General features: G+C 42.3%; 1 protein-coding gene across 2 annotated transcripts in view; it reads right to left on the bottom strand.

Moving 5' to 3' along the window:
- Arhgap18 (Rho GTPase activating protein 18) overlaps positions 1–26,994 on the bottom strand; it is a 177,374-nt gene that overhangs the window by 147,022 nt on the left and 3,358 nt on the right. The window contains exon 1 of one of the 2 annotated variants that reach the window (XM_063232869.1): positions 24,603–24,787. The exons of the other annotated variant lie outside the window; for it this stretch is intronic. Coding sequence (XP_063088939.1) covers positions 24,603–24,679 — 77 coding nt within the window. The 5' untranslated portion in view covers positions 24,680–24,787. Of the gene's footprint in view, positions 1–24,602; positions 24,788–26,994 lie in introns of those variants that run through there. 2 annotated transcript variants of the gene reach the window in all.

Raw genomic sequence — 26,994 nt, 5'->3', positions numbered from 1 at the left:
GGAATGCAGTACTGATGACATGGACTTCATATGGAACTGAGAGTCCCTGGTCATCCCCTCTTTGCTGTCTGGCTCATGCAGTGACTCTTCCTCACACTCTGATATGTCACCCAGCACCCCCAATTTTAGACTGGAATCTCTAAAACTTTAAGCCAAAGCTATACTTCTCTTTATAAATTTAATTATCTTAAGTATTCATTGTAATAACACAAATCTACGCAAATAACCATTTTTAAGCAAATGGACAAAGTGCTGTAATTTCAGAGTTAAAGTTTTAAAATTTGGCTTTTAATACAAGAACAGCATAAGAAAATCTTAAAAAACATCAAAAGAAGAAAACACACACACACACACACACACACACACACACACACACACACATTTCATTCTAAATGGAATTCGTAAGACATTACTAACCTACGGTGATGGATTGGTGGAAATTGAGGAGCCAGATGCGAAAGGGCACTGGAGAAATTCTGCAAGGATGGACATCCATGTTACCGTGATGGCCACAGGGTGTGCGCATCTGTGCATGTCCACCAAGCCACGCACTTCGTGTGCCCACATTGTGCTACATGGAACTGCAACTATAAAGCTAAACGGTAAAGGAAAAATGCCTATCATCTTCAGAAGAAAGCCAGCTGCCGGGTGTAACTCTAAACTGAATACCAAGCACGACACAAAATATGATGTTATTAAAGGCAACGAACAATACTTTGTGACTGTAAACTTCTGACTATAGTAAAATACATGGCTATCAACATAATTTGAATTGCAACCTTTCAGAAGCACTGCTTGTTGGCTTCCTATTTTCATTACAGCCCAATGTCTATTAATACATTCTTAATTCACAAGCACTGAGTGCCCACAGATTTATGTACAAATATAAAATCCAAAGAAGCATAAAACTAATTATCCACGGTCCCACTACATGGGGCATGTTCTTTTCACATTGGCTGAATTATTTGTGTTATTGGAACACACCTAAATTAACAAGGAGGTTTTAGCCATAAATTCCAGGAGCCCTGCAACACTGAAAAATATCTCACCGTAACTGATTCATTTCTCATTAAAAAAAAACAAAGTATAGTAGACAAAACATGAAACAGCCAGGCTGGTTTTTTTCCTACAGTTTTTCACAATAAAGAGTGTCTGGGTCTTGGTCCCATTTACAAGGTTAGTTTCAATCATGATAAAGAATATACCACATATTCTGAGACTTGTTTGGGCTTGACACTCCTGAATATCAGGCATTGTAGAGCCTTTTAATAATAAACGATCCATAGCCTCACAGAGTGCAGTGAAAATAGGTTCAGTTCCAATAATGAAGGGTGCTAGTGGGAACCCAAGGCTTGTAGTAGCACTTTTTCAAGAGAACCAACCAACAGAGTGGTCAAGAGTCCTGTGGTCAATGCATTTAGGAAACAGTGCATATCTTTTCTCACCCTAGGAAAAACAGAACTTGCCTATTAAACTGATCTCCTGGAGGTCCTACAACTAGAAAACAATTTTCGGTTTTGTCTTGTGTTTATAGTACTAGGGCTGAAACCCAGGAGTAATCTACCACTGATTGCTTCCTCCACTTGTTTTTATTTTTTGAGACACAGTCTCCCTACAAGTTGTCCATGCCAGCCCAAAATCAGATCCTCCTGCTGTGCCTGCGCCCTCCTAAGTGCCTGGGATTAGAGATGTGTGCCATCACACCCAGAAGCAGCCTTGAACATTCTCCAAACTCATTTGGCAAAGCTTTTCTGCTCCTCCTATGTAAGCAGCAGTGAAAAGTGTCTCAGTGAAGGTGATCCTTGGGAAACACCAGCATGCCAGTTTAGCAGCTCCCTAAACTCATGCTGTGATCCTGCCTCCCTTGGCACAGCACAGGTGCTAAGCTGTCCCTTGGCCCACTCTTGCTGGTATCTGTCTCTCATCCTTTAAATTCAAACACAACCTTCAGGGCAAACCTTCTTTGCCACTCCTGTGACACATTTCAAACATCTGTGCTCTAAGTATTTCCACAATGTATAACTGATTGTCTTTTATAAATCTCCTTCATACACCTCTAAAAGTAAACTTCCTAGATGGTGGAGCTTTTGCATTTTTGTCTGGAAGGTTCTTAAATGTTGACTAAATGAACAAATCAATGATTAGTAAATCACAGGACACTACAGCACTTTTCAGGGAATCACAATGACAATGGTAGGGGCTGGGGTGTAGCTCAGTGGCGGATCACTCATGTCTCATCGTGTACAAGTCCCAAGGCGTCATTCCTAGCACTGAAACATTAAGGTGTCTGCATTCTATTTACCAACTAATGCTTGAGGTTTGCAGTCTTACTAAGTGCGTATTTCTGACGGCTCCAGATCTCTCGTTTATCAACCAACTGAAAAATAAGCGGACTGAATGCCACTGAACTTTGCACTTAAAACTAACTAAAATGATAAATTTTATGTCATTTATATTTCATCATAATAAAGCAAATGAAAACAGGAGGCATTTACCTGGTAAGAGTTATAAACACACTTAAGAGTATTATAAGTACCTACAATATTTTAAACAAGTTTCTTTGAATATCTCAACAAGTTTTAAATGTGTTGAGCTGAACTTGAAACAAAAGTAAGGGTAACAACACAGCAAGGAAAGGGAGGTAATAAGAGCATGATTTTGTTATGAAATTAAAACACAAAGAGCCCCTTAATTAGAGAAAATAGAGACAAATGACATCCCCATTAGTACCACTTAAATGGCAAGTGACAGCTCACAGCTCACGTGTGACTGTAAGCAAGTTAGCAGCTCCACAATAAAATACACTCTAAACACCACATCAGACCATGAGGGAGAGAAATATATGTTACGTGGTTCACAGTCTATTCCAGAAGATATCCCAGTGGGGTAGTTCCTTGGGGACTTTGATATCTGAGGAGCTGTAATAACAAAACCCTATTTTGTAATGTCCTCATAAGTTATCTTCAAAGAGGACAACATTTGTCTTTTTTAGACTAATCGTGTCAACTTTACAATTGTATTACTTATGTTCTCAAGAAATTTAACCAAGAGTTCTAATATTTATAATGTATATAGACAAGGCAGCTGTGCTTTTGATCCGTCACTGACATGACTTATTAATATTGAAATCAAACACATTCTGGTTCTTTCACTTTGCCATTCTCAAAATCAAAGCACTCCATGAAGCTGGTTTAATCAAGATCTTCCAGGGGCTGGGGATTTAGCTCAGTGGCATAAGCACCTGCATTGTAAGTGTGTGGTTGTGAGTTCAATCCCTGATACCGGTAAAAAAGATTTTCCAGGTTTTTTCCCCATAATTAGGTAACAAGCTTTAAATAAATAATCAGTGAAGAAATAAGTACGATTAAACACACAAAATGCATCCACCCAACAACAGAAAACATTTAGAAATGGTTTTGGTACAGCAGGCAAACAGCAGTAATAACTTCTTTAAATAAGAAAACATTTAGGAATTTTCTGTATTGCCTCTTGTAGCTGTTATTTTTCTTAAATGTGGGCAAGAAATTTTAAAAGTATTATCTATTTACGTTCATGACTTGGAAGTTTAACATTTGCTACCACCATTTTATTGAGATTGAGATGAAGAAGTCCTGTACTTTTATAAATTTTCCCCATGTGTTGGGCTTTCAGTATGGGCTATAAAACTCAAGCATTGGAAACTTAATTTTGAAATCCCCGTCTTACTGGTATCTGGAGGTGCGGATTAGAAGAGGAGAAGGAGATGAGACCCTGGCTGGCTGTCACTAGTAATCTGATAAGAAAGAGACTGAAGCTAGCTCACATCCTCTGTGTCCCTCCCCCCGTCCCCCGTCTGGGGTCTTCCCCCATATGACGGTGCAGCCCAGATGTCAGGCAGAGACCTCACCAGATGTTGACCAGGTGTAGCTGCCAAATTCATGGACTTTCCAGTCTCCAGAACTATGAGCTAAATAAACCTATTTCCTTTTTTCAGTTTCTTCTATTATTTATCAATCTATAAAAATTTTGTTTTAGATATCTCAGTAATTTTTATTTTATTTTTAATAGTGTTTGTAGGACATACCTTTATATTCCTGGTGTGGAGTTAGTGCGTGTACATAAACACTTCTCCATACCCTTCCCCTCTCTCCATTGCTGGGTCGCCTCGCCATTTGAGGGAGAGCCTCCCTACTTCCTGTTACCCAGATTTTATTTAGTTTTTTATTTATAATTTCTTATATAAGAGAAACCATGTGATATTTAAACTTGTATGTCTGATTTATTTCACTCAACATTATGGTCTCAACTTGAATCTATGTCCCTATAGACATCTCAGGTTTATCCTTCTCTATGGCAAGTGGTAACCCGCTGTGTGTACCATAATTACCATTCACCTGGTGATGAACCTGTAGACTGCTTTCAGGATTAAGCTATTATGAATTGTGCTGCTCTAAAAATGGGTGTGCATGGACCACTATACTATGATGTCTTTAACTCTTTAGGGAAGATATCAAGGAGAATGGCAGTGCCCGATAGATTTTCTAGTTTCAGTGTGAGGAATCTCTATTTTCTTATAAATTATTCAGCTCCTGGTACATAATCACAGTAACAGGAAATGGACTAAGACACCATCATCTGCTGCTATAGGCTGCACTAATAGATTCATCTTTCCACTGCTTTTTGTAAATAGCCCAAGATACTACATGGGAAGCGAGCTGCCAATATAGAATGAGTATAGCCAGTAACCACCAGCTTTGACTTTTCTGCTCTACTGAGAAATTCTTCAAAAGTTGAGCTCCACGGACACAACTGGGCATCCCACCTCTCACTCTTTCTTATTTCTGACCACTTCATGTTTGGGCCAAATAGGTAAATTTCGTAGATATCCAAAAAACTAAAAAGTAGAAAATTAAAGCTATGAACCAATTCTGCATAAGCTTTCATTTATCGTGATACCTCAGTTCTTCCATGTGACTTCAGTGCCAGATGCCGTCACTATGCCCCTGCTTGTTCTTCTCCTGAGACCTAGATTCAGTTCCTCTCACATGGATATGCGCAGCGCATCTCCCAGCTTCCTCACTGTGCAGATCTGCTCTGTCCCCCTCCCTCCCCTGCATGGGAGTCTACTCTAGAATTTCTGACTCATCCTTCTGGTTTTTTGGAATTGACTCTTTGTCTTCCTGGGCTGTGATTCCATTCTAATGCCTCACAACTTGGTCAACATCCCTAAGCTTGACTTTTGACATTTCAAACTTAGAAAACCAACCAGTCTCCTTTCTAGTTAACCAAATTCCAAGATATCAGCATCCCTGCCCTGCCACTGTAATTACAATTTTTAGACTAATCTATATAAATGGTGTGAAGTTATCTTGTAGTAATGCCCAAGCTACTTCGGTAGATGACTGAAAAAACACATTTACAGTGCCAAAGACTAAGATTTGACAATAAGAACTGATTCAAGAAGAGACATACCAAGTGCAAGACTATACTGCATTAGCAAAATATGCTAGAGCCTCCAAAGAACATTATAACACAGGAGATCAAGCCTTATTATCAGAACTAGGAACTAGTACCAGAAAAGCCTTCAAAAGGTAATATATGAAAGTTGGTACATAATAAGTTTGTTTCAAATAAATCTCTTTTTTCTTTGAATAATCACACATGTAAAAGGATCTCTGAATAACATCACACATGTGATGGTGAGGGAGACATGAAGCAGTGTATGTCCCCTGCTCCATTTGTGCACAAATAGCAGGAAACAGCCAGATTCAGGGCAGCAGACTGATAATCCCGGCTGCTTGGAAGGTGCAGGCAAGAAGATCCTGAAGTTCAAGGCCAATTTGGGTAATCTTAAGAGGTCCTGTATCAAAATAAACAGGTCTGTGGACGTAGGTCCATGGTAGAGTGCCTCTGGATTTAATCTTTAACACTACGACACACACAACAAACGCATACACAATACACATTTTTATAAGATGAAAGCTCTCTCAGTCCTCTCTAAATACCAATGGCCATCAGAACATCTGAAACTTTTACCTTGGGAGGTGGAGCTCTCCTCTCACCATCTGAGTTACACACATCTACAGAGAATCAGTACACTCTTCATCCTGGGTGGGCCTATGACTTTAATCAACGAAATTACATAATACATTGTCCAAACTGAAGATACAGGAGTTCAAAAAGAATGGTTCCCGGAGGACCAAAGTTGAATGCTTTCATAAATGCAAGCTGCAAAAAGAACTCATTTGTTGAACTAGGTGAGAGTTAGATGCTAAACAATTAGATAAAGATGTATACCAGCTTGAAATCTACACCCATGTCAGGGGGTTTGAGCTCTAATTAATTACCAATTTTGAAACAATACACTCCCCAAAAGGCACTTCCACCCATATATTTTTACATGTTATATAAGCATGGAGAAAGGTACGGAAAGGTACGTATCGAGTTGTAAATACAGGGATCTAGTATGCTACTTTCATTATTGCTTTAAAAGTGATTACAGGAAAAGGTAAAGGATAAAAAGTATATAAGAAAAATGCTTAGACTATTCTGAGTCTATTTTTACAGAAATGTAAGAATCAAAATGTTAATCTATATGAAAAACAATGTTGACAGTTTGACAAGGGATTGTGTTTTCTGATCTTTATATTTTCTTCTATTCATTTTTAATTAAAAATATGAAAAAATGAAGAAAAATTACACAATAAACATGCAGAATCATGAAAAGATGACATTAAAATGTTAAGAAGCTGTACTGTTGAAGTCTTAACTTCTGTATATTTCTTTATCATCTGAATATCTTACAAAGAACATCATTCTACATCATCAAAAAATGAAGCTAGTTTTCATTTTGACTTTTCTTGTAACTGTAAAGAGAGTGAGAACAGAAACCATGAGACTGGGATTAAGGAGAAAACAATCGATGCCTAGACCCTGCAGGAAAATGGTTTCTGGTTCTTGCTAGAACACCTGCTTCTCTGCAGCAGGCAGACTGCAGGGACCACATCAGCCACCCCATTTCCAGACCTGCAAGCCCTGCTCCTCAGGGTTTGGCTGAAGAATCCATTATTTTAAACCCGTGCACTTGGCTTCTAGCAGTGCACCTTTTGGTCCGTCTTTTCCTCTAATATTTTAGGAAATGATCTTTGCTGCTTACTTACATCTATAGCCTTCGGACCTAGCTGTAATTCCAAGTCAATATCTACCTCTGGGCCACGCACAGGTTATGATTTCACTGTAAAGAGGGATGCATTTTTATTTGTCTTCCCAGCATAGAGCATTAGATTGGGAGGCATTTACTCCGAGTTAACTGAGAGAAACAGAAGTCTCTGACATTAAATCCAGTAATATATTTCGAAGTATATAAAAATATTTTAAGGAAATTGTGATTTTAAAACTTATTTACTTAAAAGGAAAATGTAATGGGAAACAAATTCTAGAAGAAAACGTCTAACATTACAAACTACTGCTTCAACAAGATCTGGGACCAGACATAAGCATCCAGCTCTTCTACCCTACGGCACAGTGGCTCTTTAGAGATTTTAGTAAGTAAACGTTCTTGTATTTTTGCACATTTTTTCAAACGTTTTGTTTTCTTTTTCCAACAAATTTTGAACCTTGGACTTTAGTACTGTCTTATGTAAAATCCGCCCAACTCACAGTACATTCTTTCCTCTCTACCAATTCATTTACTAGACAAACTGAAATGGCAGCATTGTAGTCAGAGATCGCTAAGAAAACAATTACATAATTTACAGTATTATTTATAACAGTCACCCAGGAGTCAAATACAAACAAGTGCAGAGAAAATCTGTCCACATACTGAAGACCTAGAGAATCCAGCCAAGGGCCTGGGTCCCACAGCAATGTCCTGTATGAGTCCAGCTGAAGATCTAGAGCCCATGACAATGGCTCCCACAAGTTCAATTGGAGGCCTGGAGTCCACAACAATGAGTCATGCAAGTCTCTTTCACAGATCTATGCTGGAAAGGTCCCAAGGTCAGCAGTGGAAGCTAGAAAGTCTGTGCCAGTGGGATGAAGGATCTGTGCCAACAGGCTGAGGGTTCTGCACTGCAGCCAGAAAATGATGCCCAAAGTAAAGAGCCAGGGCTCCCCTGAAAAACACCATAGCCATGCTCAGTGACAATGAGGTCCCAAGCTCCTCTGATGATAACAGCTGAGTTCCTGTCAGGAAGCCAGCGTAACGAAGCTTCTCCTGGATTCTGAGCAGCACATCATCTGCTCCTCCAGGAGAACCAGCAGTTCCAAAAGAATCAACAGCTCCAAAACAACAACTCTTCCTCTCCAGGTCCTTATGGTTTTATGCTGGGAACAATCCTCAGGTAAGCCATCTACACTCAGCACCACGCTGATTCAGTTCAAAATTGACCATCAGTTTTCCATCCACCACAGGCAACAACCTTTTACACACAGGGCATCTATTACACATTAGGTACCTTACCTAAAATTGACTTAGAGAAGTCAAACTCAGGCTCACAGTTTTTTTCCATACAGAAAATAAGTGGTAAAATGTGAATTTAGACACATCTGGAACCTGCAGGACTCCATCTGAGACAAGCTTCATGTGTCCTGGATCAAGACACACGATGGACATAATTCTTCCCATGTTCATTTGTGCTGTAAACTCAATAGGTCAAACATCAAGGGTGACTGTTTACCTTCAGGCACCCTGTTATCATGGGAGTGACCCAGGACTGGTTTTCCACCCTTTCCCAGGCCGTTCTAGAGCTTTTATAGACCAGAGAGCCACTGAAAAACACATGCAATTCTTCTGAATTCAGACAGCCAGGACTGGGAAGAAAGGTCCCTAATGCGGCATGTAGGTTCACACCCAACCATGCTGGAGACGGCCCTCCCAGGAAGGCCTCTGGCAGTGAAATGGACAGCTGCGTTTGCCTCCTCCCAGAGTGCAGACAGACACCGATCCAGCCTGTTTCACTTCGGGGCTCCTCATCCTGTCTTAATAATTCACTTGGTTTTATTTGCAGTCTCTCTCCCTCACACACACACACACACGCCCCACATAAATGGACTGCTAGGAGTTTCTGGTATATTTAATATTAATCTCAAGACCATGTATTCTGAGTTCATTCAAAACACATATTTATTCCTCCCTGGGAAGAAAATGTGGCTAATTCTACCCATTTCTCCTCCTGCAAATGGATCTCTCAGATGCTGTACTTCCCACGAATAATATATTAAACTAGGCCTTTTAGTCTCATGTCAGAAGTACAGGTCAAACACAAAAGTCAACTGATCTTCTAGGCAGGATGGCATGATTTGCAAATCACCTGCTTTTCATATTTTTTTCTGTACACCCAGTTACTGTAAAAACACATACAACATCTGGTTCATTCCCACACCGGCTTCCAGAGCTGGGGATTGAGTCCTGTCGCCTCTAATCTTCTCTGTGAACACGGCCAAGTACCTTAACTTCGTTGGTTGCTGCTTCCCAATATGTGAAAAGGGAAGGAAAACGAACACGTCTCTTCAAAGAACCTTTCATGTCTAACCTTCAGTTTGGAGACGAGGAGGATCCAGGTGACCAAAAGGCCTCCCTCCTTTGAATTTGCACTGGACCAAGTGTAAACTTTTTTTTATTATTGCCCAGCATTCTGATTTTCAAAAAGACTGTCTAAGCATCTGCTCTGACTTTGGAGAAAAAGGGAAAGGCCAAGGACGGAAGGGGAATGTGTGAAATGCAATTTGTGGTTGTTCGGTGCGTGGACAGAGGATATTATTAGTGTGTGGAGAATTATCAAGGAGACGGAAGGTGCTGTGAGGTACTGAGCAGGTTCTCCTTCATCACTGACGAGGACGGAAAACAGTATTTACTAGATTGTATCAGAAACGTTTTGCTCTTTTAGGGCTGCCAGGAGGAACTCCAGTCGCCCTCCTCCTGTGCTCCTGAAAGCAATGTGGGGCAGAGATGACGGCGAAAGTCACATGTAATTAATTACTCACTAGCTCTCCTAGCCATGGGTATCTTCCCTTCTGAGCTTTCATCTAAGCATCTCTAAGAACTTCTGAGTTTTAATTATAACCCCGACTTGAAATGATTTTTGGCTTTGATTAAAAGTTTCATGCTCTACTTTCGATTACTCTCTTCAGGTGTGTTTCGAAGATTCCTAGGAGGTTAAGGCTTGGAAAGATGTGACAGCACATCAAGCCCCACCCTTGGGTCTCCTGCAGAGGTTTCCCAGCCGATCTGGGGGAAGGGACTTGTCCAGTTCCATCTGTGGCTCAAAGGGCAGATCCCGCATAGCATGAGTCACTTCCTGGTCTCTCAAGCTCAGTCTCCCTTGCGCTGTGCTAAGATAACACACTTCTTACTTGCCTTTTACCCGCTCCACTCACCTCGGGAGCTATTTTAAAAAGTAATTTATGTACAACTTTCTTAGACAACATCAGCATATAGGTGAGAACACCTGCTTGCCATGGAGAAATGATCCAGAGGCTTGAACCAGTGTGTTACTCACCGGAAATCAGAAGGATAGCAAGATAGGTTCATTATATGTACATTGTGAGTTGCATACAATATTAGGGATGCATGAGATGAAAGCAGCCCCTAAACATGAAAAAGTCCACATTATCCGCCTAGTAGCACCCAAATTTGGGTTCCAGCACTATCTTATCTGCAGGGAATAACAAAAGCAAGTGAAATGGCTAAGTTTTGCAGGGCCATGGGAGCAGGGAAAGAGAGGCACAGAGTACGGGTGAGAGAAATAAGAACACTGCGAGGGTAGCAAAAGACTATTTCAACTAATTTGCAATGTGCCCTAGATCTGGTCTTCAAACGCCACTTATCAAGGGAAGACCACACCAACGGGGGTCAAAGCTGGGCCTTAATCAGACACAGCTGGCCCCTCGGCCAGCCTCATCGCAACCTGGGCTTATTCATTACCTGCTGCCTTTAACCTCAGATTTTTATCCATAAAGTGAGTCAATAACACAGTAAATGAGCTTCCTCCCTCCTCCTAGAACTGGCAGGAGAATTAAACGAGATGATAAACAGCAGCAAAATTTCATCACCAGTGAGTGCTCGATAATTTTTAACTAAAATTTTAAAACAACTATTCCACACATAGTTGGAGCTGTGAAAAGCAAAGGCGCTCTTGGGCCACACTCGCAGCGATATTTTCTTCTTTGTTGGAAGGGTACTTCTACCGGGGGCGTGTCTGAACTTGCCCTTCTAACCAGCATTACCGTTATGGCTTTAGAGACATTCACAACATGAACCAATCTACACTGAGCTAGGCCTCGCTAAAGCGTCTGATCTGAATACTTAATTCTTTAATCTCTATCCTTCCTTGGTTCTCTCCACCTTATTCTTTAATCTCTATCCTTCCTTGGTTCTCTCCACCTTTTGCTTGCTACCTTTTACCCTCTCTTACTCGATTCTACTCCTCAAAAGCAGCACAGACCATAAAAAGTGAAAAACATATAAGTAAAAGTGGAAATACAAGCCAGGTTTTGTAACAAGTGTTTGTAGTATACGCCAGTATCCAGGAGGTTGAAGCAGGCGCATCACTGCAATTTAGAAGTCAGCCTGCAGTAAATAGTAAGTTCGAGGCCAGAATGGACTTCTTCATAGATAATGAAACATTTTCTCAAAAAAAAAAAAGAGGAAGAATAGAAATGATCAAGTTAATAAATACCAAAGTCTGAAGTTTCATGATCTAAAAACAAACATCTCTAAAGAATAAGTATGCTTTTTGTTTATGTTCTTTGCATAATGTATCATGCCTGTACTCCTGATAACATACACTTTAAAGTCTACAAGACCATGAGAATATTTCCCAACTATCATCGTTTCTTGTATACTCAAAAAAGCTTTTTGGTGGGGAGGAGGGCTCTTTTTGAAACAAAGTCTTGCTATGTAGTTCAGGCTGGTCTTGAGCTCATTTTGTAGCCCAGGCTGGTCTCAAATTTGCAACAATCCTCCTGCCTCAGTCTCCCAAGTGTTGGGATTACAGGCATGTGCTACCATACTCAACTTCAATCTGCTTTAATTTTGCTACAGTTAAAGCCATAGTTATTGTCTTCATTACTTTTCTCTCATTTCTGAGAAAAAATGCTCAATTCTCAAAATTAGAGAAGAAAACGTTTATTTAGCTCCCAGTGTGTGGAGGTTTTAGTCTGCAATCAGCTGGCTCCAAGGCAGGGTAGCCTGGTACAGGGGCAACCTTATTCATGGCAGCGGAGGACAGCAAAATGAAAAAGAGCAACAGGGAAGAGCTCCACAGAAGACTGTCCATTATATTGTATGTTGGCCACACCCACCCTGGGGTGGATGTAGCACTCACACCCATAATCCCAGCATTGGGCTGTGAATCAGTCACAAATCCTAGAAGCCTGTTCCCATGACGGCATGAGGCTTTAGGGGGTTCATTCAGACACAAGCCATATCAGTGATTTCATAACAATTTTGCCAGGCAATCCATACAGTTAATGTTCTGCCAAAAATAAAGAACTGACTCTGCTTAGATATCAAAGTTCTACTCCAAATTGGAGATAAAACAGTTTTATATTGGTAAGATAAGGTCAGGTGTTCCTTCCATTAACTAACGGATGTAGCTTGAAATACGCAGTGGTTCATTTCAGAAAATAAACACAATTTGAAACAAGGGAGCCTGCATCCTAGAACCCTTTGGGTCACTTTTGTTCTCATGCGCCATCTAGTGATCCTTCGGGGAATATCAAGCTAATGTCTCAGGCCCGATCCTGAATCTTAAAAATGAAAGCCTTAATCTAGAAAGTGTCTGGTCCTACATCCTGCCTTCGTTATTCATGTAAGCTAAGTCACTGCTCTTTGAAGGTAAAACAGGTAATTCCTGCTATGTCTGGGAGTAAATTTACCTGGGAGATTAAGCGACAGTCTCAGTTTTACTCTCATGACTGTATTTTTCACTGTCAACATCATTTATTAATAGCTTCATGCAGCCCAGAACTGAGATACACACAATGTCCATTAAAAAGTAATAGAGTGACTTTCATGATTAATGATTTCCACTCCGGGCAAGTTTTAACTTCATTCAGATGGAGTTGAATCATCTGAAAAGTGGGATAACCTATCTATCATCAGATCAATGCATCACTGTTAGGGTTTGTATCTAGATGTTTCTCCAAAATGTCACATGCTCATAGGTGAGGCTTTTGGGGAGTGACTGGATGAGAGAGGCAAAATAACTTCATGTCTCATTTCAGACCACTGATGAGCTGACAGCTGAATGTGTTGGGAGGGGAAGCCTAGTAGGAAGAAGGGGTCACTGGGGGTGTGGCCTGGAAGGGTCTGTCTCCTCCTCCTCCCTTGATCGCTTTCTTCTGCTGTGATGCTCCTCTGCCATGCTGCCTTGTCCTGGAGCCAGACAACTACTGACGGAAACCTCCACAAACTGTAAGCCAAAATAAACCTCTCCTCTTTACAGTTGTGGATGTCTCAGCAAGAAAAATGTGACTAAGAATCTGCAGATGATTATCCTGAGGAAATTTTAAAAAGAATGCACCAACAGCCTAGCAGAATCAGTGACCCATGGGCACTGCTAGTTCATGACAGCCATTTTTCATACTGAGTATTCCTGTAGCATGAAGTCTTAGGAAGTCGTTCCTCCCCTGTATTAGCATCTATGAGCACAAAGCAGAGTTTTACTCAGTAACTAGACTGTATAACTAGTTTTGCGCAGAAAGATGTTCTCCCCATCTTCCAGCAGTTCCTCCCCATGACATATTGGTACCATGTCATGGCCAAAAGCAACATAAGGAATGCAGCCCGGTGGGTCTCCAACCCTGCTCTCCACTTATCAGCCAAGAGACCACAGACTCCCCACAGCTTCTCTGAGGAGAGAACACAAAACAGGATCCAATCTAGAAAAGCGCACTGTGGGGATATTCAGTGGGAGAGACCCTGGGTTTAACCCCCAGCACTGCACACACACACACGCATGCATGAATGTTTACAAGCATTGTGCTAAACAACATCCTCTACAGGCTTCAAAGTGAAATGATCCCCATGGAAAGCAGACTGCTCACCTTTCCAAGTTTCAGTTTTCTTTAGATGTGACAGGAGAGTGGATGAGATGGTCTGAGCTGCTGAAAATCCTAGAATTTAAATCAAGCACTTTCACTATATAAATCTTAATTGTACAACGGCAATGTGGTGCAGCTTGTAATCGCAGCAGTCTACAGGACAACTGTGTCCGCAATGCCCCGGCCAAAATGTGAATTTGCTGGTAGTTCCTGGGATGAAAGAGCTGAGCTCTCACTCTATGTAGTGACTATTGTGAGGAGGGAAGGAAGAAAAGGACGCCCTCATGGCTCTGCCCACCCACTGCTGGTCCTGTGACGTCCACGGTACTCACAAGTCCCATGTGCTTATCATTTATTCTCCAACTATTTAATGGCAGACTGTAAACATTTATCATTTACATGTCTCCAATGTATATTCACTGTGGAACAGCTAAATCAAGACAACTGACAGATACCTTACCTCATCTACTCATCTTTTCCTACAGTGAGAGCACTTAAATTACGTCCTGCTTGAAAACTGCTTAGGTGTTACCTACAGTCACCATGTTGTACAGTAATTCTGGTTTTATTTTGTGTTCCTTGACCATCTCTGTCCCAGCTCACCCACCTTCCCAACCTCAGGCCCCTGATGGCCCTTCTGCTGTTTGCATAACTGTGATTTTAATTCCACATGCAAGTGAGATTGTGCGGCATTTGTCTTTCCATGCTTGGCTTATTTCACTTACCCTAATGTCCTTTAGGCTCATTCATGGTGTTGCAAATGACAAGATTTTCCTCTTTAAGTCTGAATAATATTATATTGTGCATTTATACCACATTTCCTTCATCCATTCACTTACTGGATCCCATACATTGGTGATTATACATAATGCCATGATAAACATAAAAATATAGATTTTTTTTTCTTTTTTTTGCTACCAGGGATTGAACTCACAACCTCATGCCTGTGGACCAGCACTTGTGCCACTGAGCTAAATCCCCAGCCCCATAGGTATCTTTTTGACAAAGAAAATGAAATTAGTAAATTTCTAATAGAGGATTGATGGACCATACGACAAGCTAGGTTTAGTTTTCTTGTGGCACCTCCATAATGGTTACACTACTTTACACCCCAGTGCATGTTTATTGAGGGTCTCTCTTTCTTCATCAAAACTCAGGTTCCTTGAAGTAACATTTATTCTGTTTTCTAGCCCCTGCAGAACATAGAATGATAGTACTTCCTAACCCATCATAGGTGCTCGGGACATATTTATCCAGATAATAAATAAGTGTTTATTATGCAAGTGTTTACTATGCAAGTGTTTTGCTGTTTAAAAAACACTTCACTTTCTGGGTAACTTTTATCCTTTATTCTTTGCTAGTGGTTATTGTTCCATCTCTCCACCTAGGTCTTAGTGACTTTCTCACTGCTGGGACAAAATAGCCAACACCTGCAACTAAAAGGACGCGAGTTTATTAGAGCTCACAGTCTGAGATTTCAGTCCACAGTCACCTGGCTCTAAGGCAGGCTGACATGGCACATGGGAAGCTGGAAGTCAGAGGACAGAGAGGAGACAGGCCCTTCTGAGTTACACCCACAGTGAGACACCTCCTCTGACCAGAACCAACCTTCTGACAGCAAGTCGGTTACACTGCTTATGATGGAGTCACCTTTCAAAAGCCCAGCCTGTGAGGGCATGAGGCTGTAGGGAACTATCTAAACAGAACCAATCACAAACGTTATGACCAGTCTCCTTGCACCTTGGTGAATGCATCTGTCTCGACCTGAAAACCTCACAGATCCTAACAGACGATGGCACCATAGCTTGGCACTGAGATGTTAGCAACCTGCTCCTTGGCCCTCAGAACACAGCCTTCCCTCTGGGCAGCAGACATTTCCAGTGGGTTCTACCCCTCTTCTGGAATGCCTTTCTTTAATGTCTTGTCACAGACAAGATTCTGTGACTCGGTAACATGAATTGTGCACATTTTCATCCTGGTATTGAAGTCATGCCTCCTAACCATCTGAAGCTTCCACCAGATTTGCATGGTCCCCACCTCACCCTTTTCCTCCACAGTAAATCAGTCTAGGGCCTTTCTCTACCATGAACCACATGCCTGGCCCAGAACCCTCACAAAGAGTGAAATCTCGGACATCATCAAGCACCATGAGAGACAGACAGGTCCACGTCCATGACTCACTCCACAGCCTTCCTCTCCCAAAGCTATAGTCATCTTGGCAAGACCCACACCCAGACTGCAGCGCAAGGCTCTGACCAGCGGGCCTTCCCAGACTGTGATCTTATTTCTAGGATTCCCCCTCCCTGGAGGTAGACACTATTTTGCCACACCTGTGAAGAAGATGGGGTGCCGCAGTCTAGAGGACGAGGCCAGCTCCCGCTTCAGTCTCTCGGTGTCTGAGCAGAAGCTGCACAGTGCACGCCCCCTCCACTGGGGCAGATGCAGTAATCCAAACAGCTGCCCCGCTGGGTCACGCAGTACCATCCTCTACTCAGGTGCAGTCTGCTTTCCATCCCCAGCCCCCTACACCCATTGCAGTCTAAATATTAGTTGACGCTCTTTAAAAATAAGCTGAATCCCACTTTGTCTAGCCAAACCACATCCACAGCTGGGCACAGATGTGGGGGCCTTGCAGAGCTCAGTAGGGAGAAGACTGTAGTCCGCACACTGAGGCAATCACACCTGAGGAGCTTCTAAGAGAGAGATTCCTGGACTCCAGCCAGAAGCAGATTTAAGCCAGGAAGATCGGGTGGAGCCAGAGAATGTGTATTCATTAAAAGTCCATTTGCTGCTGCCACGTTCACCCGTCCACCCAACATTCACTCCACCGTCTGCCTCACTACGTCTGAAGTATACTCATTTTGGGAAACCAGTCATGTAAACCTCGTACTTACAGCAACTAAAAAAGAAATAGGAAGTACTTCGTTTTGCTCTCTGAACAAGGGAGAGTCTCATTCATTTGTGCATCAGGCATCATGATAGAAATCTACAAGAATGTAAAGAAATAAAATAAAGCTCATAGGGGCAGAACAGGTAGGTAAGTTTATGGGACAGAGTATGAAATAAAAATGCAGGAGTATTGTTTTAAAAGTATTAAAAATTTCAAGCAAGCCACAGCAAAGCATTAAGCCAAGAACAGGGCACAACCTGAACCCAGGAAAAACACTCAACTTTGGAAATCTACCGATCTAAACTGCACTTCTCAGCATGCAAAAACCAACAAGTACTTCACTTGTGCTCAGAACAAGGAGAGCACTTAGATCTAAATCCATGGAACTGCCTCACCTGGGACCGAGGAAGGAATCTAGAATATTTCCATTAGGAAAGGAAGTTCAACTACTAGGCAAAAAGTGATGGAGTTAAACAATATATATTTATGATCACTGAAAAACTTACCAGTTCTAGGTGAATACATAGCTAGACCTTGTGTTTCTAATGAGTGTGGTTAAGACAATATTAACAGTAGCAATAGTAAATTTACAGCCTGTTACACTGGGATGTTTCTGCATACTATGGCTTACTAGAATCCCTAAAGAAATGAGCTCTGAGGAAGCCAGGCACAATGTATCCAGCTGTCATCCTAGCTACTCAAGAGGCTGAGACAGGAAGAAGAAAAGTTGAAGACCTGTCTGGGCAACAAACACAATTCCTTAGGATTAAAAGCCCCTCTATGTAGATCTAAAGGAACATATGCATATTATACCTAGAGGAAAGAATTTTTTTAAAAATAGGTCTTCTTTTCACCTCACAATAGCTCCTAAATATCCTTTCCAATCTTAACGAAATGCAAAACCAAAAAAGGCAAAAATTTTCATTAAAAACATCCACATTGGAACTTGAAGTAAGGCAAATACACTTAATAAATGAACTCTTCCATCCTAGAGAATATTAGTCATGTTGTCATTTGTCAAGTGCATATTCCAACATTTCACATTAGTAATCATGATTCTATAAGACGAAACTATGTAGTTTATAAAGTTCATGGCTATTTTGTCATATGGATTTAGGAATCTGTAAACCCAACTATTTCCAATGATTTCTATCCTTTTAAAAGCAAAGAAATTTTTTAAAATGCAGACCAAAAGCATGGCACAAATGCTTGCCCTGAACCAACACAGCACTTAAGAGTTCCTGGCGTGGCTCACGTCTGTCTGTCATGGTTGTTACACCGGCTGCCAAAGTGCAAGGGCTTAGCACTTCCACAATTAATATTTCACTGTTGCCTCGTCTTATTTGTATTCTATCACAATATTTGACTTCAGAATGTCGCAAAATAAAGTACAACCAGTCATATAGTATGCTGAAAATGGGGTAGGGGAGAAACCAACTCAGCAAAGTCCTTGTGAAGCAACAGGGGCTTTCTTCTTACTGGGTTATTAAGGACTATAGTACTTACTCCCTGCAGGAGGCAGGAAGCCCCTCATCCCTTTCTACTAGGCACTGTTACTGTGACAGCCAGAGAAAGATAACACCATGTGGGCCACTTCACCCTCCCAAAATAAAATCTCACTTTCAAGGAACATGGAATGGGCAAGTATCCAACAGAATCACAACTGCAGTGGAAACACAAATTTACAAACCAGTGCTTGTCAGACTAACAAAAGGAAAAGCATCTTGCTAAACAGAGTCCTTTTGAACTCTAGTTTCACTGTAGTCCACCTACAAACAAAATTCCATGGAAAGGTTTTCTCAAAAGGAGAATGTAATAACACTTGTATCAAGTTACTGCTTTAAACTCACAGTTGTAACATGTCATACACACAGTTTCCAGTGAAACTCTTATGGACAGTTAGCTGTGAAAGCATGATGGTTGGATAGGTACGCTTCAGAATCACGCTTCTTAAAATCCACAACATGCCTATGGGTTCTGGGTAGTCAGTTTGAGCTGAAGTCCAACTACATGTTTTTAAAAAAAAACTTGTTTAAACTTCCTAGGTGGTTCTGAAATACATTAGAACTCAAAACCACTATTCCTAACTAGTAGTGGTTCTGAGGAGTACGGCTTCTGGACTGGCACCATCAGGAACTTCTTGGACCTTGTTCCAAATGCACCTTTTGAAGCAAAATACAAGTCAACATAAACCTTAGGAAGGCACTGCTCCCTATAAGAACATTACAGTTACTGCTTGGGAAATATCTCAACAGCCAATCAGTCTGATCACCCTGCTTTTAGCTTCTTCCTTAGAGTAAAAGTGAGCATAGTTTTGCAGACAAGAGTCAGAAAGTAAATGCTTTAAACACTCCAGGCCACACAGTCTGGTTATAAATTCTTCATTCTGTTGTATAGCATACTTAAGTGAATGGCCATGGCTGTGTTTCAATAAAACTTTATTTACAAAAACAGGTGTCAGGCAAGGTTCACTCCAAGGACTTTTGTTTGCCAAATCCTAAGAAATAAGGCAGAACCATTGGAAAATAGTTGGGAAAGGAAACACACACACACATACACACACCCCAATCCATGCCCATGAGTATGAAAGTGCACTGTTTTATTATGAGCACAACTTATCCAAGCTGAGAGCTGCTTTCGATGAGGGGCAGATGCTAAAGTAAAAGGTGTTGTTGTGTCTTTTCATCCATCACTTCCATCATAAGCCTTTACCAGGTGCACACGTAAGCCTACAACCAAACATCAAAACCCACCTGCACAGGCTCAAGTCTAACAGAAGAAAAAAACTAAATAATTAGAAATATTGACTGCCATGCTTGTGGAGTGTTGAAGGAGTAACCAACAAGCTCTGAAGAAGCCACAAAACAAGTGACATGGGACGTGTGTCTCCAGCATTGACTAGATTATGCTACTTGGTGAAAAACTACTCCAGGTGGAGGAAACAGCAGGTCCAAAAGTTTCAAACTCAAAATGAACATATTCAAAAAGCAGTGGGCCCGACACGACTGACCCAGCATGGCTAACCCTGTGACAAAGAGGAGGAGACAGCTTAGAAATTGAAGGCGAGGGCTGGGGATTTAGTTCTGTGGCACAGTGGCAGCCTGGCAAGGGTGAGGTCCTGAGTTTGATTACTGATACTACCACCAACAATACCCCTCAAAAAAGAAAGAAAATGCAGGCAAACTGAAATGTCCCTTGGGTGTCCAAGAAGTATGGAGTTCAGAGGTACTGGAAACTGTTACACTTTTAATAAAACAACAGGTCAGCCTGGAACACCCAAGACCACCACAAGGAAGTACACTATCGTAGCAGCATGCTGGATAGAGCCGGGGAGAGATAAAATGATTTGACTAAAGCAAGATAATGACTTGTAGAATGGAGGGAAGAACCCCTTTGTGAGGGACCTGTGAATTTTTGTAGACCCTTGTTCCTGGAAAGAAAGAGCTAAAGAAGAGTCTCCCGTCTCTTTGGGGTGGCTTTACGAAAAGTAGGATGGAACAGAGACAGGAAATACAGTAGGAGGAACGAGCTTGGAATAAATCTAAACCCAGTTCTGGCAGAGGTACTGGATTTTGGATCTGAGGACAGATACAGAAGTGTAGTTTTAAATATTTCATAAAGTAAATTATGAGGATCCATCCTAAATGCTTCAAAACAAAATACAAACACAAACACTGATATTTTTAAGCAACTATCAGGACATGCCTCCAATGGCATCACTGAGTGCTCAGCTTTCTTTCCTGACCCGGCAACGCTTTCTCCTGTAGCACTTTGAAAGGAGAAATCCTCCAGTGAGCTCCACTGTGTCATAAAAATTCAGTCTCCAGCCCTCGATGAGGCATCTCTCTGACCTCGTCTCCTACCTCCTGCACACTCAAGCTCACCTCCCAGCTAGCCTCGTGTGTGCACTGCATCCCTACACACACAGGCAGGCAAACACTCCCTGATACAGAAGAGCGTCCTGGCCCAGGAGATGCCAAATGTGCGGAGGTTTTGTGGTCCTACAACATGGGAGAATGAAGTCGCAAACCAAAGGGAGGAGTTTATTGGAAATAAGGAGAGAAGAACAGGTTCTGGATTTTTAGTTGGGTTCCCGAGTAGCTGGCTACCGAGCCCCTTTGTCAGGGGTAATATACACAGCAAAGTCACAACATGGAGGATTACAAGAATAGCTACTCAGCTAACACTGATCCAACAGGGAAACGAGTGGTACTTTTAGGAAGGAGAGCGTAGATCCCAATGTCCTGGTCACCCACCTACGTGCCTGATCCCTCTATGGTCCCCACTGGGCCAGGTAGTGCTAATTGCAGTATAATTGCAAGTCATCATTTACCTCTAGAAAGGCATGCAGGGTTGGCTGGCTTCAGATGCACCTCCAGCCTCAATTCTGACATCTGTACTTTTTGTGCTGATTTCCTCCATCTAACTCAGTTGCTTACAGTAACTCCATCCCGGCCACAATACTTTATGTTTACCTCTGGAACAAATAAGAGACTGGCACCAGGAATATGGCCCCAGGCTTCAGTTCTGTTCCAGGTCCAGAGAACATGTCTCAGCTCCAGGCAGGGCTTCCCATGTCCTGTCAGCCCTGCATAGCACCAAGAAACATGAATATTTGGGTTACAACTGGACCAGCCCATTTGCAAAGATTCCAGCCTTCACTCACATTTATCCACCACTGCTGAGCTGTTTGACCAGAAAATGTCACAGAGAAACAATACCATGCTTTTCTCAAACCTCAGCATGTGTCAGTCTGCTCATATTGTATTCCCAGCAGTGACAATCCAAAAAGCCACTGGCTGGGCTGGCAGCTAATGATACCCTTGGTGACAGAGAATTCCTGGCAATCTTGAATGTGAATACACCATTCCTAGAACTAATTTGATATTTCTGGCTTCTTGCCTAGATTCCAGTTAATGTTTGTGTATCTCTACTTCTGTGTAGATACAATTATCCTTCCATTAAATTGCTAAAACCAAAGCTACGAATCATCTAAGTAATTTAAAACTCATTTATCCAATCAAAATCAATCCAAGACTAGGACCAGGACTAAAACCTCACACACTACTGCAAACATGGGTGATTTGCTGTCTTTCAGACAGGTGAAAAACTGGATGGAGACAATGGAGGAAGTTTAGATTTTACTAAAATAACACCTTGAACCACACGGTCTTCTATGGAAAATGCTGAAGAGGTATCCTAGACCTGGTTTTGAGAAGAAACAAGCTACAGCTGGGCTCTTGTCTAATCCTAAAAATTAGTTTGATTCCATCTCAAAAATGGTAAAGAGGGGTGGGGGCAGAGAAAAGCAGGCATAAATTTTAAGAAACAGGAAACTATGTTCCTATACATACTAGGACTGAAGTTCTGTCCCTATAATGATAAGAGAAAAATGGAACAAATTCTACCTCCGGCATTTGCTTCACAGACTCACTCTAAGGGAGCTTACACAAATTCATTCTCTGCATTGACAATGAAAGTGATGCTTGGGTCATGGGGCCAGGACAGATCAGTGGCAGGATGTGATAGCCCCTTACCTTTCTATGCATTAAAACAGGTCACAGGACAACTTGCACTCGAATCGTGTTACTTCTTATCGTGGGTCATAACTGAGGGAGGAGCGAGGGAGGGCAGAGAGAGGAAAGAACAGAATAGCCTGCCTCTGTCTCATTTTCGTCCTTTGTTGCTACTTGTGGTGTTAAACACTAGAACCTGCTTGCCATCCGACTAGAATGGAAGTGATCTCTGCAGACCCGGGACCCACGAGGGCATCTCCATTGCTACACAAAGCTTGAAACAAGGGCCAGGGAGTGTGTCTTCTTCTGTAAATTCCTGCATCTTTGGGAGCTCACAGAAGGGTGCTTCTTTTCCTGATTCCTGGGAGGGACACTGAGTAGGAGGACCTCAGAGCTCTTCAATGTGACACAGGGAAAAGGCAGAGGCTTCACTTAATCTCAGAGGCCCCCAGCAGCTTCCATCCCGGTGTTCACGGGCGGCAGCTCTGGAGATGCTGGGTAAGGACAGCGCCCTGGACATTTACACCAACATGGAAAGGCAGGCACGGGTCTCTCCAAGCTGCTGTGAAAGTGGACCAGGCCCGGCAACACTGTCTCCCTTTCACAGCCCACCCCTGAGTGCACTTGGGTTCTATTTCCTGCAGAGCCAACTGGGACTGGCAAGTTTTATCTCTGTACAAGTTTGCCGTTCATCTTTGCTTCCTAGGGGCAGCGTCGCAAGGCCATGCCTTTGTCCCTCCTCTCCAGCGCTGACCGAGTCTGGAGACAGACGGCTGCCTGCATCACCCATAATTGATCCCACTAGGGTTAAAGCACGCCTCCCTCCCTCGCCTTGTCCACCTGCCTTAATCTCAAGTGTCAGCTGTGCTGCCAGAACTTACGGGAAACAGCAAGGGATTTACAGAGGAGGAGCTCAACAAGAAGGCAGATCTGAGCCACGACACTCTGTCTCTAGTGACAGACGCATTTGTTCAGAGTTTAATGGTCTCACCCGGGAATGCACCACGAACACTAAACGATGCTTTTAAACAGGCTTTAAAAGCAATCATCTGTCCAGAAATTCTCGATTTTTTCCAATTACCACTCAAAATCAAATCTATCCGTGCATGATTTATATCCCATTTAGTTTTAATACGAAAAGAATCCCTAGTACCTTAAAGAAATAACATACATTTTTCTATAGTAACTAACAAGTTTATCTTGAAGCAAGAAATAAAGTCTAATGTCAAAACAGGAAGAAAGTATTTTTCTGTCCTATTGATTAGAATTGCTAAAGGTTAGGAAATATTTGCAGCTCTCTTACTTATTTGGAAAACAGCTTTAACACCTCCAACCCAATAATAGCAATTGGAAGTATCTGTAGCTGTAGCTCTGGGGAGTTTTTCCCTTGGTAGCCCATAGTTAAGTATGTGTATTCAAATAACCTTGGTTTACTACCCCTACTCTCATTTCTTTTGAGATGGAAAGCCATCTAAGGGTTTGATTCCACAATCACCAAAAATATAAAACCAACTACATTTGGGAAAGGTTTCATTTTTAACAGACTAATAACTGAAGTTATTCTGCTGACTCAAAGAAATGCTAATTTTTAATTTTTATTTACATTTATGAACTCTTTCTGAAGAGTAAGCCCTGGTGCTTTCTTTTTATTTTTCCGTTTTGCATGTGTTGTCATTTTATTTCTAACACTGGGATAACTGTAATATGAACATTTCCTCTAATCAGCTGACACTCCAATGGTGACCAAGATTAACAGAGAATCTTAACTGTTCTCTTTCATCTGGAAAAGGCCATCAATTACAGCACCAGTTTAACAATATCATATGAAGTTCCTTTCCCAGACAGAAACCTTTTTTTAAAAAATTTAAAGTAACTTAAACCTCATTTTGCAAATGGAAATTTGCATGGTAGATTCAAGGCAAAATTCTACCAAACCAGGAAAATTTTAGAGTCTGTATGAGAGAGTGGACAGAACTCTAATGCTTATCTTTAACCTCCTCCAGAAAGGATAGTTAAAATCACTCAGAAAGTCTCCTTCTCCAGTCTTCCTAAAGAACAAACTACTAGAGTGAGTATAAAACCCATCGTGAAAAGCGCTTTCCAAGAGCTCTAGATTGCAAAGCGACCCGTGCTCTGGAAAACAGAAAATCGTGCAAAGACGCCGTGCTCACCTGCGGTGGAAGCAGTGCACCAGTTGTGTCACCACCGTAACCATCTTCCTCAGGTCTGGAGCAGCGAACGCCAGCATCCCGGAAAGCAGGCAAAGCAGCCGTGATTGCAGGGGGCCGGGCTGCCGCCGCCACGCCTCCTCCCCGGCTCGCCCGCGCCCCGCACGCCACACCGCGACGCCGTCAGCTCATTTCTGCTCCGCGCCCGCATCTGCGCGAGCCTCGCCTGCAGCGTGGACTCGAGCGCTGCGCCCCAGATCCGCTGCAGCTGGCGGGCGCCCGGGGACCGGCTGCTGAGGGGCTGCAGCTGAGGGCCCTCGAGCCGCAGGTCATCCGGCAGAGCGTGACTTTCCTGGAACCAGCCTCCGCTGCAGCAAACCCAAGCTCCTTGCCAGTGCTCAGAAAGCGACCCCAGCTACTGAGCATGCTCGGGTTCCCAGCGCTCTCACTAAGACCTTGAACTGGGGAGATCTTCAGACGTGCAAAAGAGGTGTGCACAGTGGGTAGAGGGCAAGAAGCAGTGGCGGGGATTTTAAACATGGAAATCTCCCTTCTCCTGCCCTGGAAAGGGCAGTGGAGAGAAAAGGAGAAAGCACACATTGCTATGCTATGCACTTAGCAAAAGAAAAAAACAATTTTTTTGGCAGGTTGACAGATGTTTGGGACGCTGTCTAAAGATTAGCGTTTAACGCTCTGCAAAATCAAGTTGCCTCTGGTGCCAAGCTTGGGGTGCAGGCAGCGTATGGCTTCAGGGCTAAAACTCGCTGTCCTGGGTAGGCTATTTTGTACCTCACCTATTTTTGACGGTTCAGGCAATGTTCTGCTAATGAGTTGGTCTCTATGCAAGAGGAATCTGCAGCCTCAGCGACTTTCTTAAAAGAGCAAGTATTTAAAAACCTGGGCAGCTTTGGAAATTGAAATGTCAACCTGTATTATAATAACATTTTGCAGCTGAAATCTTCTACATGGCAGCTCAATTTCAGTAGAGGATGTCTGGTGAATTAGGATTGTAAACTCCAACCTTTCCCCCCGAGACTTGGGCAATGGCTTGGACCCTTAAAGTTCATAAAAGAACAAGATGTTTTTCCTGAATTTGATAGGAACACACACTGCTCCTGAACTCACTTTTCTATCTGAGGTTGATCAAGTACTTAAAAATATGAATACACTGTGAGCTTTTGTCTTAAATGTGGTACTTTTAACACAGGCTTTCGGTGTTAGCTTAATGTATTTATGGCGGCCCTTTCACTTTTTCTCCAGCTCCCTCACATGTGATTCACAAGGTGAGACACAGTCAAGCCTTGTTCTCTCTGCTATGACTGAAACCAACAGTGGTGACACTCTGTGGTTAGCAGATGACAAAACTAGTTCATTCTGCAAAATCTAGCTGGTCATCTCTGCCAAAACTAAGAGGCTTTCATGGCTTCCATGGAACCTGAAATAGCCCAGAAGCAGAGGATCGACGTCTGTAGGGAAAGGTGAGCATTCCGGGGCTCAGGGAGGGCTTCCAGTCCTTAGCACTGATCCAGTCTCTTGGGGCAGGAACTTCGCCCCTCTCTTCTTTCTTTCTTCTGCCCTTAGTCCAGAGCCCTTCCTGGCTGCCTGGCTCTTTACCCAGCCAGCGTCCAGCACGGCATTGTCTTTAGCTGATTACATCTCGCCCACCAGCAGCTGTGAATTCTTTAACAGCCCACCCAAACTGATTGCTGACATCTATACAATTGTGTATATCTACTGATCTCTGATTTTCATGGGCTTTCAGATTAGACACGGCCTGAGGGAGGCAGTTTACTAGAAAACTGGTGGAGTTAATCTAGAAACATTTCCTGGAGGATGTGATACCAGAAGGAAAAGAACTTTTTTAAGTATCACGCAAACCAAAGATTGCATAGCTGGGAAGGAAAATGAGACTTATTTGTGCCCACCTGATGAGTACTAATAACTAAGGTAGAGCTGTCTCATGTTTTTTTAACCCCTACTTTTCAGCCCTAACCAAAACTAGAAGTAAAAAAATAGAGATACAACTGCTCCTCCGGGGGCCCCTTGAGCTCATTCCAGATTCAGAGACTTTCATGCTGTTCTTTACATCTCAGGAACCTATTTCTCAAGGATTGCCAACTTGTCCTCATTACCAAAGCCAAGAACCTCTCAGTGTCAATATCACAAGTCCTGGTTACCACTTATTTGCACCTTATTCTCTGCCAGACATAGCTAAATTCTTTACAAACTTTGCATTTAGTTACAAGGACCATCTTTTAGTTGCATTTCTCACAGTTTTACACTTCAAACCTACAGCACATAATATTTGCTAGCATCAGATTAAAACAAGCACCAAAACAAAGAGTTGGCTCTGGATAAAGGACAGAGATGCTGCTGACCCCATGGCTCTGAGAGC

Source organism: Cavia porcellus, unplaced genomic scaffold (assembly GCF_034190915.1).
Source record: "Cavia porcellus strain 051 isolate PalLab524CR breed Dunkin Hartley unplaced genomic scaffold, mCavPor4.1 scaffold_22, whole genome shotgun sequence".
In the NCBI taxonomy this organism is placed as follows: Eukaryota; Metazoa; Chordata; class Mammalia; order Rodentia; family Caviidae; genus Cavia; species Cavia porcellus.
This window is presented reverse-complemented; position numbering and strand designations above follow the sequence as displayed.